Raw genomic sequence first — 14959 nt, forward strand, 5'->3', positions numbered from 1 at the left:
GCAAAGCAAGTTTTTTATATATATATTTTTTTTATTATTTACAGTTTTTGTATATAGTTATTTACTGTTATTTATAGTTAGATATTGTTAATTTGTATAGTTATTTATTGTTATTTTTTTTTTCCGTTTTGTATAATGAACATATTCCCATTTTAAGTTAATATATGCAAATTTGCTGAAGACTGTATTGTGGATAATTATTTATGCACAAATCTATCTATCTATCTGTCTGTCTATCTATCTATCTATCTATCTATAATTTTTTGCAGGTTTCGTCCTCCATATAAGTCTAGGCGCAAGTGGGTTTGGCAAAGTCGCTATTATCTAGCCCATTCCCTCAAGCACCAATGATTTAAACAAAGACAGCGACTTCATAAGTGAGTAGACCTAGTGTAATGCAATGAATTAGAAGAATTGAAAATTACGTTCTTTTGTACATTAACTGCTTTCTTTTTTTCTCCCCAATTTGGAATGCCCAATTCCCAATGCGCTCTAAATCCTTGCATAGTGACTCGCCTCAATTCGGGTGGCGGATGCCTCCGCGTCTGAGACCGTCAATTCACACATCTTTTCACATGGCTTGTTGAGCGCGTTACTTTTGCAGTATAAATGTCCATTTCTCATCGTCAGTCCATTGCATGAGAGCGCACAGTCTCGCTCTCTTACTCACACACACCGCATCTAATTGAGGTAAAAACTCAAGCCGTAGACACGCGTTTGGTTTAAAGGAAAATGTACGCACTTGGTTTAAGTTGTGTTCTTGTTTCTTTTATTTGTTAAATGGCCGACAAAATTTGGAATCGTCCGTTTTTAAAAATCAGTAAATGATAGGTCATATTTTCGTACACAATACCTACATACTCTCACAAACCCCCGTTTAGAAAACCCTGGATTAATGCATGTACATGTATGTCTGTCTTACACATAATATGTTTTCGGTTTGAGCGGTCCGTTACAGAGCGTCTCAGCATTTTCAGACAGGCATGCCTCGTCTGCTCCTATGACGTATGTGTTAGTGTTTGCGTTCAAGCGTTCAGGTCTCTCAGAGCATGTTGGATTCAAGAAGCCCTCGTCGGTCAGATACGGAGCGTTAGGGTGGAGAAACACACTCTTCCAGTTGGACAGATTACTGTAGTCCATCACTGCATCAAGATATAACAATAAGCCCTTCAATATAGCATCACATTACTATACAATTTCAGCTAGTTATTAAGGCCAGAACGCAAAGCTTTAGCTTAATTATGGAAAATAGTCAACAAAAATGGATTTTAACTTAACATATAATTAAACAACATTGCATATCAACATCAATGTAGTGTTGAGCAATTTGACGGGAAGTCACACCTCATTTCACAAGCGAGGAGGACAGACAATCATAGGACATTTACATATTGAAGTCATATTAAAGGTACAGTGTCAAAAACAGCCTTCAGGAAAAAACATGGCCGCTTTAAGTGCTTTTTGGCATTTTGTGGATTTGTTGTTTTATTACCTGCTGGCTCTGAAACAATGACCTGGACTTTCTGGATCGGTCCATGATCATCTGTAAAGAAACATTCGGGCATCTCAACAGCAATGGTTTTAGCTGTGGCGATGACAGCACCTGCGTAGTTCAGAGCAGCCTGCGGCTCCCTCGTTGGTTTGGGAGGAGCTAAATAAACATGAATCTGTAAAAATCACTTCAGAAAAAATTTATTGTCATTTCGGTTTTAAAAGGAAAAATTCCTAATACCTTTTACACCTGTCATGACCTGAACCTCTGAACTTGGCCCTAAACCGGCTCCATTCACAGCAGCTATCTGCAAAAAGTGTAGACAACCATGTTACTGTCTTCTATTGGTGTTGAACTTGGTGTGAAGATTATAATACTGTTATGTGAGAAGCTCTGTGTGAATATCAATCAATGAAGGTTATTTAACACTTGAGATTTGGTTCAGACCTGAGTGTGTTTGAGTTCAATTCATTTGGTTGGGGTGAAAGAGTTTTCCAAATGTTGCAGTGTATTTTAGATGCCGTGTTAGGTTAAAAAGCGCAAGTTGGGTCAGAACGGCTCCAAAGTGTTCAGGTGTGAGCTTTCCTACCCGTATACTGTAATTGAATCCCCCCTTCAGTCCATTTATGACGGCTGTCATTGTGTTATTAGGGTTGCTGATCACTAGCAGGCTGTTGATATAAAAGTCCAGTTGTCCACTGCGGTAGATGGCGGCATGATATGCACTGATATTTCCATTTGGCTCATCCGGTGGAGAAAATGTCACATAAACACGAGTCACTTCCTCTGGAATCACCGTCAGTGTCAAGCCTTTGGGTGGATCTTTCGGTTCTGAAATAAATTCAATTCAGTTTATTTGTTTAGAGCTTATCGTTACAAATCATTGCAAGAGAAAAAAAAGAAAAAAGGAGGGATGAGCCTAAATACATTTTTGTGGTAATCTACATTATGCCACATTATTTGTTCTCCCTTATTTACTTATTTATTTACGTATTCTCTTTTTTATCTTTCCCTCAATACGTTTGTAATTTTCTTCACTGAAGTAAATTTCTTGTTTGTCTCTCTGTATGTGTAAATGCAATAAAACAATAAATACATAAATAAATAAATAAAAATAAACACACACACACACACACACACACACACACACACAGTTGTGTTTCCATGTTTTATGGGGACTTTCCATAGACATAATGGTTTTTATACTGTACAAACTTTATATTCTATCCCCTAAACCTAACCCTACCCCTAAACCTAACCCTCACAGAAAACATTCTGCATTTTTACATTTTCAAAAAACATAATTTAGTGTGATTTATAAGCTGTTTTCCTCATGGGGACTGACAAAATGTCCCCACAAGGTCAAAAATTTCGGGTTTTACTATCCTTATGGGGACATTTGGTACCCACAAAGTGATAAATACACGCTCACACACACACAAACACACACTCACACACACACACACACACACACACACACACACACACACACACACACACACACACACACACACACACACACACACAAGACTGTGTGTAGACTGGACATTCATGTTAAACCACCTACAGACAGAAACTAAATATGTTTTCATAATGTCAGTCCAAAGCTATACCATTCTTAATCTTATTCCTCTGGTATCAGATGAACTTACCTCCCAAATTCGACAAATCCCAAAAATATTCTCTGCTTATTATGTGTAAGCTAGCTACTGTTTTATGTGTGACTTTTGGTTAAAGGGACAAACAAAAAACAGAATTGTTATTATTGAGTATACTACTTCTGAATTTCATGTTTTTTATTTATGGAATATGTAATAGTCCTATACACAATTATTTCCAATAAGATCTAAGTTTCATGACAGGAACCATTCTTCAAGATTTTTCTACATTTTGTAAAGATATGTGGGCCCGTGCAGTCAGAAGTCAGATTTCCAGTTCAGGGTGGGCTGGTCCACATATTTAGCCAACACAGAGAATGTGATTGTGGCCAGCTTTGATGGCAGAGGAAGTGGTTACCTAGGAGACAAATGTATAAATGTCTGGGAGCCTAAGAAGTCGAGGCTCAGATAACTGCCCCTAGACAGTTTATCGATATGGGCTATATAGATAAAGAAAGGGTTGCCATCTGGGTATGGTCTTATGGTGGTTACGCACTTCAGTGGTTCTGGGAACTGGTAGTGGAGTTTTTAAATGTGGTATGGCTGTCATTCCGGTGTCGAAATAGGAATATTATGATTGAATTTACACTGAGAGATACATGCTAATGCCAGCAGAGAATCAGGCCTTTTATGACAATTCCACAGTGATGGGAAGAGCCAAGAATTTGAAATCCATCCAGTACCTCCTGGTGCATGGCACTACTGATGATAATGTTCATTTCCAGCAAGCTGCTCAGATCTCTAATGCGCTCGTTGATGAGCAAGTGGACATTGATGCAATGTGGTAAACTGATGAAGACCACAGTCTCTGTGGCGACTTTTGAAATGTTGGTATGGTGATAGTTCTACTTACAATTAATATTTATATGGTGCATGGTAGATCATTGTGGCAGGGCGGAGGGCGGGGCCGTGTCGTGATCCTACACACCCGGTCCCGTATTACGCTAATCAAGCCTCCCGAGAGGGATAAAGGTCGACTGCAGAGGATCGTGCGGGAGAGAGAGATAGTTTACGGACATGTCCGTCATGTGTGTTTGTGTCCTTGTTTTAAGTTTCTCATTAAAATATTATTTATATCGTCAAGCCGGTTCTCGCCTCCTCCTTTCCATTGACTGCTTTACACTGGTGCCGGAAACCCGGGAAGGAGGAGGGATATGCCGTAGTAGAGTTCTCGCCACTACCGTCCACCCTAACGGAGCAGCCACGGCCATCTGCCGGGGGACGAGGAGCCCAGCCGCCTGAAAGAGGACGATGGCCGCCGACCGCGAGGGGAGAAGGGGCTCCTGCCAGGGGCGGAGGAGTCCCCTACCAGCCGCTGAAACACGGCAGGGTTTGAGACCGCCGACCGCGAGTTGGGAGGGGCTCGCTGCCGACCGCCTGGAGCGGGAGAACTGCGAGGGAGACCCCTTCTGTTCCCCAGAACGCGGCAGGGCGTTCCATCCGCCAGGGGCTGGAGGTCTTCCTCTGATCCGCCCAGAGAGGCGCGGCTGTCGTCCGATAGAGGGTGGAGGAGTGGCCGAGGAACAAGCTATGGCGTATAAGAGAACTGGCGAGTAAGTTTTTTTTTTCGTCTCTCTCGCTCTCCTCTCTCTCTCTCTCACTGCCACTCTGCATTGGACTTTTCCCTTTTTTACAGTGTTTTTTTGGGGGGTACTACACTGTTACAGGAAGTACCCCCCCAGTTTAATTATTTCTGTTTCCCTCCCCTTGTCCCCTCCCTTGTCCAGGTAGACGGAGATGACCTGCCGGCAGATGGGGCTTAGGGCACGCCCTCCCCCAGGGAAAGAGGGGGGTGTATGTCATTCTGGGGGCTCCCCAGCCTGAGAGAATGAGGGAGGAATGTGGCAGGGTGGAGGGCGGGGCCGGGTCGTGATCCTACACACCCGGTCCCGCATTAGGCTAATCAAGCCTCCCGAGAGGGATAAATGTCGACTGCAGAGGATCGTGCGGGAGAAAGAGAGATCATTAACGGACATGTCCGTCATATGTGTGTGTTTGTCTTTTGTTTAAGTTGTTAATTAAACCATTATTTATGTTGAAAAGCCGGTTCTCGCCTCCTCCTTTTCATTGACTCTCTTTACAATCTTTAATGTTTTTTATCCTATGCAAATGCAGATCTCATGTCATAGAAGTGAGCACCCGTGCAATATACAGTTCATTCATTCAAATTATGCCCTAAAACCTTGATGTAGATAGACAAAGACATGACATGCATCAACTACCCAAATCCATTGAAACGAAAGAGCCAGATCTTGTAATCTCTTGGCAATAGACACATGCATTAAATGGAAATCACACAAATAAACATCCACACTTTCTCACCATCCTCCAAGGTTCTGATGAGGATGGGTTCAGATGCTTTGCCGTCTCTGCGGGCATTGGACAGGTTCCCTGTGAAGGCGGTAACAGCCACAGAGTACAGAGTAAATGCAGTCAAGTTCCTAATAACCATCGACCTTATCTCCTCTGAATATCTCACCAAACTCAGGTTATATCCAGAACCGTCCAACTGGAAGAGAACAGAAGAGGAAAATAAGTAGAAACTGTCAGAAAGAGAACACATGAACAAGAGTTCATGATCCTGTTTATGAACTCACATCAGTGATGTCAATGAGGTATGAGGTGGGCCCTGAAATGACCGTTGGCTCATCCCACTCAATCTTTAACCCAGTGGCAGAGGGAACCACTGAGATGGCACCAGGTGGAGCATCAGGGTCTAAAACAACAATGAAGAGAAACAGAGAGATATATTTGGATTTTTATATATTTGGGATTATCTGTGTGGAATATGCTACACGCATGTATCACATACTTCCTGCAAGTGTCTCTGTTTGGATCCACTCTGAAGGATCTCCAGCGCCAGCCCTGGTGAACGCCACCACTCGGAGCTGGTACTGTCTGTATTTAAAAAGAGGGGAAAGTGTGACTCCGTTGGTTTCTCCTTCAACCCACTCCACAATCTCACTCTCCACACAGGACTCCAGGTCTCCTTTCTTCACACAGTGTCTTGCCAATCTTCGAATCTCTACATTAGAACCCTGTAACAGACCAGGGACACGTGCAGGACGCAGCCAGCTTAAAGACACACTGTCAGAAGTAACGTCCATTACAGTCAGTGATTGAGGGGGACCAGGAACTGCAAACAGAGAAAAAGAAACAATTAGATAGACAGAGTTATTATGATTATTTTTTTATAAATACATTGTTCTTACTTCAATCAGACAACCGTATACAAGTTAACCAAAAGAAGCCTTTTTGGAAGCGTTAAATAATTGGGAAAATCGAGCAAAGAAATTTCTTGGTTATATGTCACCAGGGGCATAGAGGGAAAAAAATACCAAATTATATTTTTTTTTGGAAAGAAAACTATACCTATATTTTTAGGACCATAAAGATTTCTTGAAAAATAAGCAAATAGTTTATATAATTATTTTGTTTATTCTCTTAAACCCTTAATTTTTAATTGCATTTTTTTTTATACAAACATATATTTTTTTATTAAAATCAGCATGACTAAAATTCACAAATAATACCATGATGTACAAATACTTCACAAATCTAAATATATTTAATTATTTACATTTTACATTTATGCATTTGGCAGACGCTTTTATCCAAAGCGACTTAAAGTGCACTTATAACAGGGACAATCCCCCCAGAGCAACCTGGAGTTAAGTGCCTTGCTCAAGGACACAATGGTGTTGGCCGTGGGGTTCGAACCAGCAACCTTCTGATTAACAGCCCTGTGCTTTAGCCCACTACGCCACCACCACTCCATATATAATGCACAATATATATATATATATATATTCAGTGCGATTAATTGTATTAAAAATAGCACGTTAAAAAATTAACACAATTAATCACATACGTAATATGGAAGGTTCCTGAGAAATGCAAGCTTGTAGAACCACCTGCTTACTCCAGAGGGCAGTAAGTGAAACTTCAGCTGTATGAGCAACACACAGTTTATACAGTGAAGAAAACAACCAGACAGCACAAAACAGACATTCGTTACGTTCTTGCATTCAAAAAACTTGATGGAGCGCAAATTCGAACTAAGAGATCTCAAGATGTGTTTAAGGAGTATTAAACTATATTTAACTTGACACAGTGACCTAAACATTTTATGTTTATGATGCAACGCACCGGAGACGCTACACAAGCATGTCTGACGCAGCTGTAGATTGACGGGTCCTTAAACAAGCCCTCATAATAAATCTCCAACTGATTGACAAATTCACTTGTGTAATGGATTGCTGTGAACTGTGTGTCAATGATTGACTTATGATCAATAATATGGTAGTAAACAATACATTGTATTCTAAAGCTGATTTTTGTATTATAAATTAACTCTTCTGCCACAAGAATTTAATGCATTATAATTATCTGAATATTTATATATATATATATATATATATATATATATATATATATATATATATATATATATATAAATATATTAAAAGATAATTATGTATAATTATTTCATCATTATATATTGAATTATTGTTATATGAGGGGCTTTCTCAGCAAATATTTGTATACGCGATTAATTAATTGGGACAATTAATTCGATGAAAAATTTTAATCGAATGACAGCCCTAATAAATATATATATAATAAAAACAAAATATACTTGGGGGTAATTCTGGGTCATATTTTTACACAAAAATATATTACAATTGTATGATACTTTTTATTTAATATATTTTTTTATTTTTATATATTTTATTATAAATCTACTGCCACTATTATAAATCGATAAATAAATAGATATCTCTCTCTATTGATAGGAAAAAAAATTATAATGGGGAGAAAAGGGGATAATGGCGCAAGACAACTCAAACTCAAATTTCCCATGAGCACCTCACAAGCTCAATTTAGTTGGATCACATAAGAAAACCACAAGGTCATTGATTCAACCCTTTTAGGAATGTTATAATTTAATTCTAGACATTGTACCTGACTCTGGTGGAGTTTGTGCTGTACAGTTCGCCTCCTCCCCTGTTCCGGCTGCATTTACAGCAGCCACACTGATGATGTAGAACACGTCAGGTGACAGGCCGCTGAAGGTGTGTACTTTTGAGTGTGTAAGTGTGAGAGGATCAGCCTCTTCTTCCCGATCTCCAGAACGAACGAGGTAATGCAGAATCTCTCCGTTGGGATGAATTGGAGGCTCCCATTCCATACTCACAGAGTCCCAATCCAATCCAGAACAGGATAGATTTCCAACAGCGTCCGATACTGTAAGACAAACACCAACACCGCCGATATATGACATTCAAATTTGATCCATAAAGGTTTCACAGTCTTATACCGTAAGAGAAAAATTCCCCATATGGCCATTTTTCAAGTATCGAAATATTTTGTGAAAAACAGCGCGGAAAACATGCCTTGACTTTTTTTTTTTTTTTACATCATGCAATAAAATATTCTGAATGTAACTTGTTACAATAATGTATCAAATTTTAATACAAATATTTCAATTATCACATTTAATCTATTTAAAAGAAAATATTAAATATACTAAAATACTAAATAACAATAAAAAAAGTATATTTATATAAGAATCTTTATTTTCAGAGTGCATTGTGCATATTTGGACCATCATGTGCTTGTGTGTTTATGTTTGAGTGTCTATAAATGTGTAAACTTGGTTGTGTGTGTGTGTGTGTGTGTGTGTGTGTTACCTGATTCGTTGGTGGTAAATATAACAGGTAAGCTGTACTGGTCACCGTTTCCTGCTCTGGTGAACGTGCACACACTGATCTCATATGAATTGTGAGGTCCGAAGCCACTCAGCTCTGCATGTGTGGACGCATCTGACAAGTTCTTAAACACAAGTATATGAACTCAACTCAGAAATATAAAAGCAGGGTCCAAACGTCTGAGACCGCATTGAAAACATGTGACTCAAAATCTAATTTAAACATAGAAATCAACATATAGCATGTTAACAAAGAGACGTTATGTAAAATAAAGCAAAAGAGGGAAATAACATATTTCAAGAAATTCTGAAACTCATGCCAATTGTTCTAAAAAACCAAAAGTGTATGCAATTAGAAAAATGTAATATATACATTTTCACTCATATATGCACGCAGCTGTGTACCTGATAAGTAAGAGTGTGTGTGTTCAGTTCAAGTATTCTGAATGCGTAGTGTTGGACGACTCCGTTCGGCTCCAGACTGGGTTCCCACTGAAGCCACATTGAATCTGAAGTGTGGTTAAATATACTCAGGTTGCGTGGTGGGGACATTGGGCCTGGATACACAAACAGACATGTAAGACATCAGACAAATTAAAGAAATGGTCTGGGTTTAATAATAATTAAGCTCAATCAACAGAATATGTGGCATAATGTTCATGTTTAATGTGCGACGAGAGAGAGATCGTTTACAGTCAGCTGACCGTCATGTGTGTGTTTGTCTTTTGTTTAAGTTTATCATTAAATCTATTATTTATATTGTCAAGCCGGTTCTCGCCTCCTCCTTTCCCTTATATTCCCTTTACACTGGTGCCGAAACCCAGGAGGGAAGAGGGATGCCTGTGCCGTCCACCCAGGGGAGCTCCGCTGCCGTCCGCCGGGGGACGGAGTTGCCCGGCCGCCCGGACGCGGGGAACGGCCGCCTTTTTTTGCTTGTTTATTAGGTGCTACTAGTTACAAATCAAAAAGGGAAATGGAAAATTCACACTGCAGTCACGCTCGGGTCTCTGGAGGTTATGGACTGACCCAATTCACTTACATTGTAATGGTGCGTTCACATACAATGCAAAGCGAGCATTTCGCACGGCACTATTACATACAAAGCCAATGCAAAGATGCGAAAAGACACAAATAGACGTGAATTCACACCGGGCGGTGCAAATTAAGCGAATGTCTTGACTTGAACACCGCAAAATTGCTTAATTCGCGTATTCGCGTTTTTTCAACTCAAGCGAGAAATCCGCATGACTCATTGCCGCGAAAGCCTAGGAGCATTGAGATTGTCTGGATGTCACTGATGCACTGACGTAGTAGCAGAAGAAATCTGGAAAAATTTATTAAAAAATTGTTGTAGAAGTGTGTGTACCCGGAATTGTATGACACAACGTCATACATGTGCAGAGACCGGGCGAAAAAAGACATCGGTTGGAGGAAAGTGAGCGAGGAAGTTGGACTACCTGGTAAGTTCTGGAAATATGCGCGTCTACTTGATTCCAGCTATTGGTTGTACTTTAATATGAGTCATAGAAGCCCCTCCTCCTGTCCTTTTCCGGAAGAGAAGGGAACATTTTCGTGGGTTCGCCTTACTCACGAGCACATGAGTTTTAAACACAAATATATAATCCAGCGGTCAAACTCGCGTGAGCAATGCGATTATGCCAAAATTTTCTTCGCGCTGTACGTGAACGCACCATAAGTGTCTTACTGTAACCGGGATTTCGGTGTCGTTTAAATAGACGTGGGACGAGTCAAAATACATTTTTGTTCTAATCAACATTACGCCACAAATGCTGTCGACTTGTATTGAACCCGGAATATTCCTTAAAAGTTGACATGATTTAGCAAAGTAGGCCATTCAGATTAGAAATTTTATAACATGTAAAAGCTACAAATTCAGATTTCAAATAAAAATTACATTTATCAAATATGAAACATCAAATAATAAACATAAAACAGCAAGCATTACACTCAACCAATCAAAACTTCACGTGTCAAATATAAATTGGCTCATTACATCAAATAATAGCAGACACTTAATGACACATTTCAAAATAAAAACGGAAAGATTTCAACTTTTGAACACAGAAGAAGAGTTGAAGTGTAGCTCTGACCTGCTTCATCAGTATGCAATGAAATAATCACGGATGGGCCGACACCTACATGAGTGGCCGCAGCGATGGAGAGATTGTAAGGTGTAAACGGAGAGAGGTCTGTGAGAGTAAGATGTGTTTCATGGGTAGTGGTTCTGTTAACTGCCCCAGGACCCTGTAAAATGACGGCATATTCTACAATCTCGCCATTGGTCTCAATTGGGGGGAACCAAGACACGTAGATGGAGGAACTGGAGAGATTTCTACTGGCTTCTGGCAAAGGAGGCGAACTCGGAACTGTCATGAAGACACACAAAGACAAAACAGTGAACTTTTAGTGAAATGCAAAGTTACATCAGCATGAACCATCACATGTGCGCCTGCAGGATTTAATCTGAGGGTACGCACAGAAATCTGCCTAATAAACCTTATATCTAGGGGAGTCCAGGGGCATGCTCCACCGGGACAATTTTTTGGCAAAAAACAACACCAAAGCATTCAATTCTGGTGACTTTGAGAGAAGCATTTTTTTAATTTTCTTCAGTATGACTAGCATTCATGTAACTATTGGCTAAAGCATTTCTTCCAGTAACTGTTCAGAACAGACGCGTGCTCGCGCTAAAAAAAGCAAAACACCACAACGAATAGAGCAGAACGCTGGTGTCTCAAGATGCGTTTTTATCAATTGAAGAAGTTCTTCTAAACTTGACACGGCTTCTAAAAATGCAGCGCTAGCATGAGAGATCCTAAAAACACAGTGAATTGTGACGCAGTCGTCAAAAGACATTCATCTAGCGAATGTTTAAATGGAAAACGCTAGTGGATTGCGTGGTTTGATTGGGACCTGCGGGATTGTCTGCGATGGAGTCTTGTTTGACGCCAACCATGCACTACACAGATGGGTTAAGCTGTTGCACACCGACTCCAGGACGCGAGCGGGGTCCGACTTGGTGTGGCAAGCAAAGCTAATTTTTAGGGTGGCAGCTGCCACCCGTTGCCACCCTTCTTTACCCACCCCTGTTCAAAAAGATAACCTTTTATTTCAGTTAATTGTAGGTAAATTTCCACTGTATTCAGCACTGTTTGTTCTGTTGAAATTTATTCAGTGAGAGAGCGGTCCAAACTAATTGTACTAAATCACGAATCGATTCAGACCATTTTGTAAGCCAGTTTGGCTGATTCACTGAAAAGTACCGACTCAAAATAATTATTAATTCGCAAATTGGTCATCGCTAGTTCTTTTAAACAGCCAACAGAAATACGGGACACATTTCATGATTGGTGAAATATTCTGAGAGTTAATATTTCTCAGGTCAGTCGGAGCGCTCATGGTATACAGCGTACAGCCGTACAGCTGCAGGCGCCACTGAACCATCATGTTTTAAGGCAGCGGTTCTCTACTGGTTTTTCTTTAGAACCCAGATTTTATATTGGACATCAAATGGCGGCCCAGCACAGTAGTGCTAAAATGATTGAAAATTAAAACAAATTTCAAACATTTAACTTTATTAATGTGTTCATTAAACGAATGGGCCCAACATGCAAAATAATTGCCATGACACATTGAATAGAAAAATTCCCAATTTTGTAAATGCATAAACCAAAGCAGAAATTAGATTAACCAATACAACCCATAGAAACAAGTTTAAGTCTATTTGTTTTAATAAAAATCAACCCATTGGACATTAAATAGCCTGAAGTTGAAGAAACACCCTTCTATACATTTAGCACTCTTTTTTCCTCATCAGAACAGACTCGTGACCCACCAGTTAAGAACCACTGCTTTAGTCTACATGTGCATGTGCATGTGTACAGTATAAAGGAAGTGATGCGTACCATCTTCATCAGTTTGCAGGTAAAGCATCGCTGTGTGGTTTACAGCTGATCCTGCACCAGTTGCCGGGGTCACTTTGATGATGTAGGGAAAATACTTCCTGAGCTTGGAGAAGAGGTATATGTTGTCTGTGGTTGTCTTATAAATGCTGATGTTGACTGTGCGGTTGATGGACGGATGGGTCATGCCCGCCTCTTGCAAGCTCAGCTGGTAGAAAACTCTGCCGTTGGGCTCCAGAGGAGGATCCCAGCTGATCACGACTGCCGTAGAGCTGTAGATCGTAGCCGTGAGGTTGTGGACCGGACCACTTGGTACTGTAGTTGGGGGCGGGTGTAAGAGAGATAAGATTAATATAGTTGAAGAATGGCCAACAGTTACACTTTAGAATGGGGAACAAACCATTGAAAGTGTGAATAACAGGTGCTACGATGGTAATGCGCAATCAAGTAATAGAATAAGGTCTTTGTTCCCCAAATTAAAGTGTAACAAAGTGTCTCTGTGATATAACATTTGTCTCTCTGCTTTTAGACCATACCATTTCTGTAAGTCGAAGAAATAATTATACACACGTTTGTTTTGGAGAACACTTTACAGTTATGTTGTAATCTTTAACATTAGTTAATGCACTATAAATAGAGGTTTACTGATTAATCGGTGCCAAAAAGAACTGTCAGTTAACTTACACATACGTACATCATTCCTCCATCGCTCCACTTATCATCTTGTGAATAATAATAAACCTTATTCCTTATTTAACCTTATCTGGTGGATATATAGGCTATAAAATCCCTTGTGTGTTTTGGGCTTGTTTATTGTTAAAATTCCCACACAAAGCACCATATCTTTTTTATTTTGGAATGCCCAATTCCCACTACTTAGTAGGTCCTCGTGGTGGTGCGGTTACTCACCTCAATCCGTGTGCCGGAGGACAAGTCTCAGTTGCCTCTACTTCCGAGACCATCAATCTGCGCATCTTATCACGTGACTCGTTGTGCATGACACCGCGGAGACTCACAGCATGTGGAGGCTCATGCTACTCTCCGCAATCCACGCACAACTTACCACACGCCCCATTGAGAGCAAGAACCACTAATCACGACCACGAGTAGGTTACCCCATGTGACTCTACACTACCTAGCAACTGGGCCAGTTTGGTTGCTTAGGAGACCTGGCTGGCATCACTCAACACACCCTGGATTCGAACTCGCGACCCAGGCCCCTGTGCACCATATCTATTTTGGTTGCACAATAAATTGCATCTGCGATTTTGCTCAATTTGGACTCTTGTAGCGTCTATGTCTGTGCCCATCACAGTAAAAAAAGACTAATAATATTTTTAACAGTCTATAAATATTAGAAAAACTATCGGCCGATTAATCGGTAAACAGCCTTTTCCACCACATAAGTTATCGGCAAAATCAGTAGTTGGTCGACCTCTAATTATAAACTAACATGAACTAACAATTAAATTGCTTAATAAAGATTAATAAAGACTGTAATAAAATATTGTTCATTGTTAATTCATAATACCTAATGCATTTTGTTTTGTTAACGAATTACACCTTAATGTAAAATGGTACTTATCTTTTTTATTTGCATAGTACTTATAGTACAATATTATGAATTTATTTTATTACGATTTTAAATAAAAACTATTTATTTTTTTTACTTTGTGTCCAGACAGGATGATTTTCAATACCGTATTACAGCAATAAGAATATGATTTATTTTTTTTGCATTACAATAATACGAATTTGGGCAGAAATGTGTTGAAAATATTGTCAAAATTTGTATTTTTATTTTATTTATGCAAAATATAATGTCAAATGTTTGCTTCTTTTAATTTTGGCTGAAAAATGGCCTGGACATTTCTGAGATTCATTATTTGATAAAGATAAAAGTATTATTATTTTAATTCAATAAATGCTTTAAACAGTAACAAAATGGCACACTGTAACATCAATGTCAATCTGTCAACATTGCCATAATGAAATGTAAACATACATTTTACCCACAGATGGCTCATTATTATTCATATGCACACAAACATCACACAAACAAACAGGTTATTCAGCATTCGAGGAACACACATATGGAAATTATAAAATAGGAAATAAACCCCGACACAGCATCTGCAAATCCAGAATGAAGGCATAAGATCACAGACATTGAAAA

The 14959-nt window shown here is 39.6% G+C and overlaps 1 protein-coding gene across 1 annotated transcript in view; it reads right to left on the reverse strand.

Moving 5' to 3' along the window:
- The window catches only part of LOC127661271 (phosphatidylinositol phosphatase PTPRQ-like), a 68765-nt gene that overhangs the window by 14260 nt on the left and 39546 nt on the right, over positions 1 to 14959 (reverse strand). Inside the window, 12 exon segments of the mRNA XM_052151906.1 lie at positions 923 to 1142; positions 1493 to 1651; positions 1733 to 1799; positions 2082 to 2323; positions 5473 to 5659; positions 5748 to 5866; positions 5963 to 6286; positions 8116 to 8397; positions 8844 to 8985; positions 9266 to 9417; positions 10972 to 11247; positions 12787 to 13163. Of these exon segments, the coding sequence (XP_052007866.1) occupies positions 923 to 1142; positions 1493 to 1651; positions 1733 to 1799; positions 2082 to 2323; positions 5473 to 5659; positions 5748 to 5866; positions 5963 to 6286; positions 8116 to 8397; positions 8844 to 8985; positions 9266 to 9417; positions 10972 to 11247; positions 12787 to 13163 (2547 nt within the window).

This window comes from Xyrauchen texanus, chromosome 21 (genome assembly GCF_025860055.1).
Source record: "Xyrauchen texanus isolate HMW12.3.18 chromosome 21, RBS_HiC_50CHRs, whole genome shotgun sequence".
Taxonomy (NCBI): domain Eukaryota; kingdom Metazoa; phylum Chordata; class Actinopteri; order Cypriniformes; family Catostomidae; genus Xyrauchen; species Xyrauchen texanus.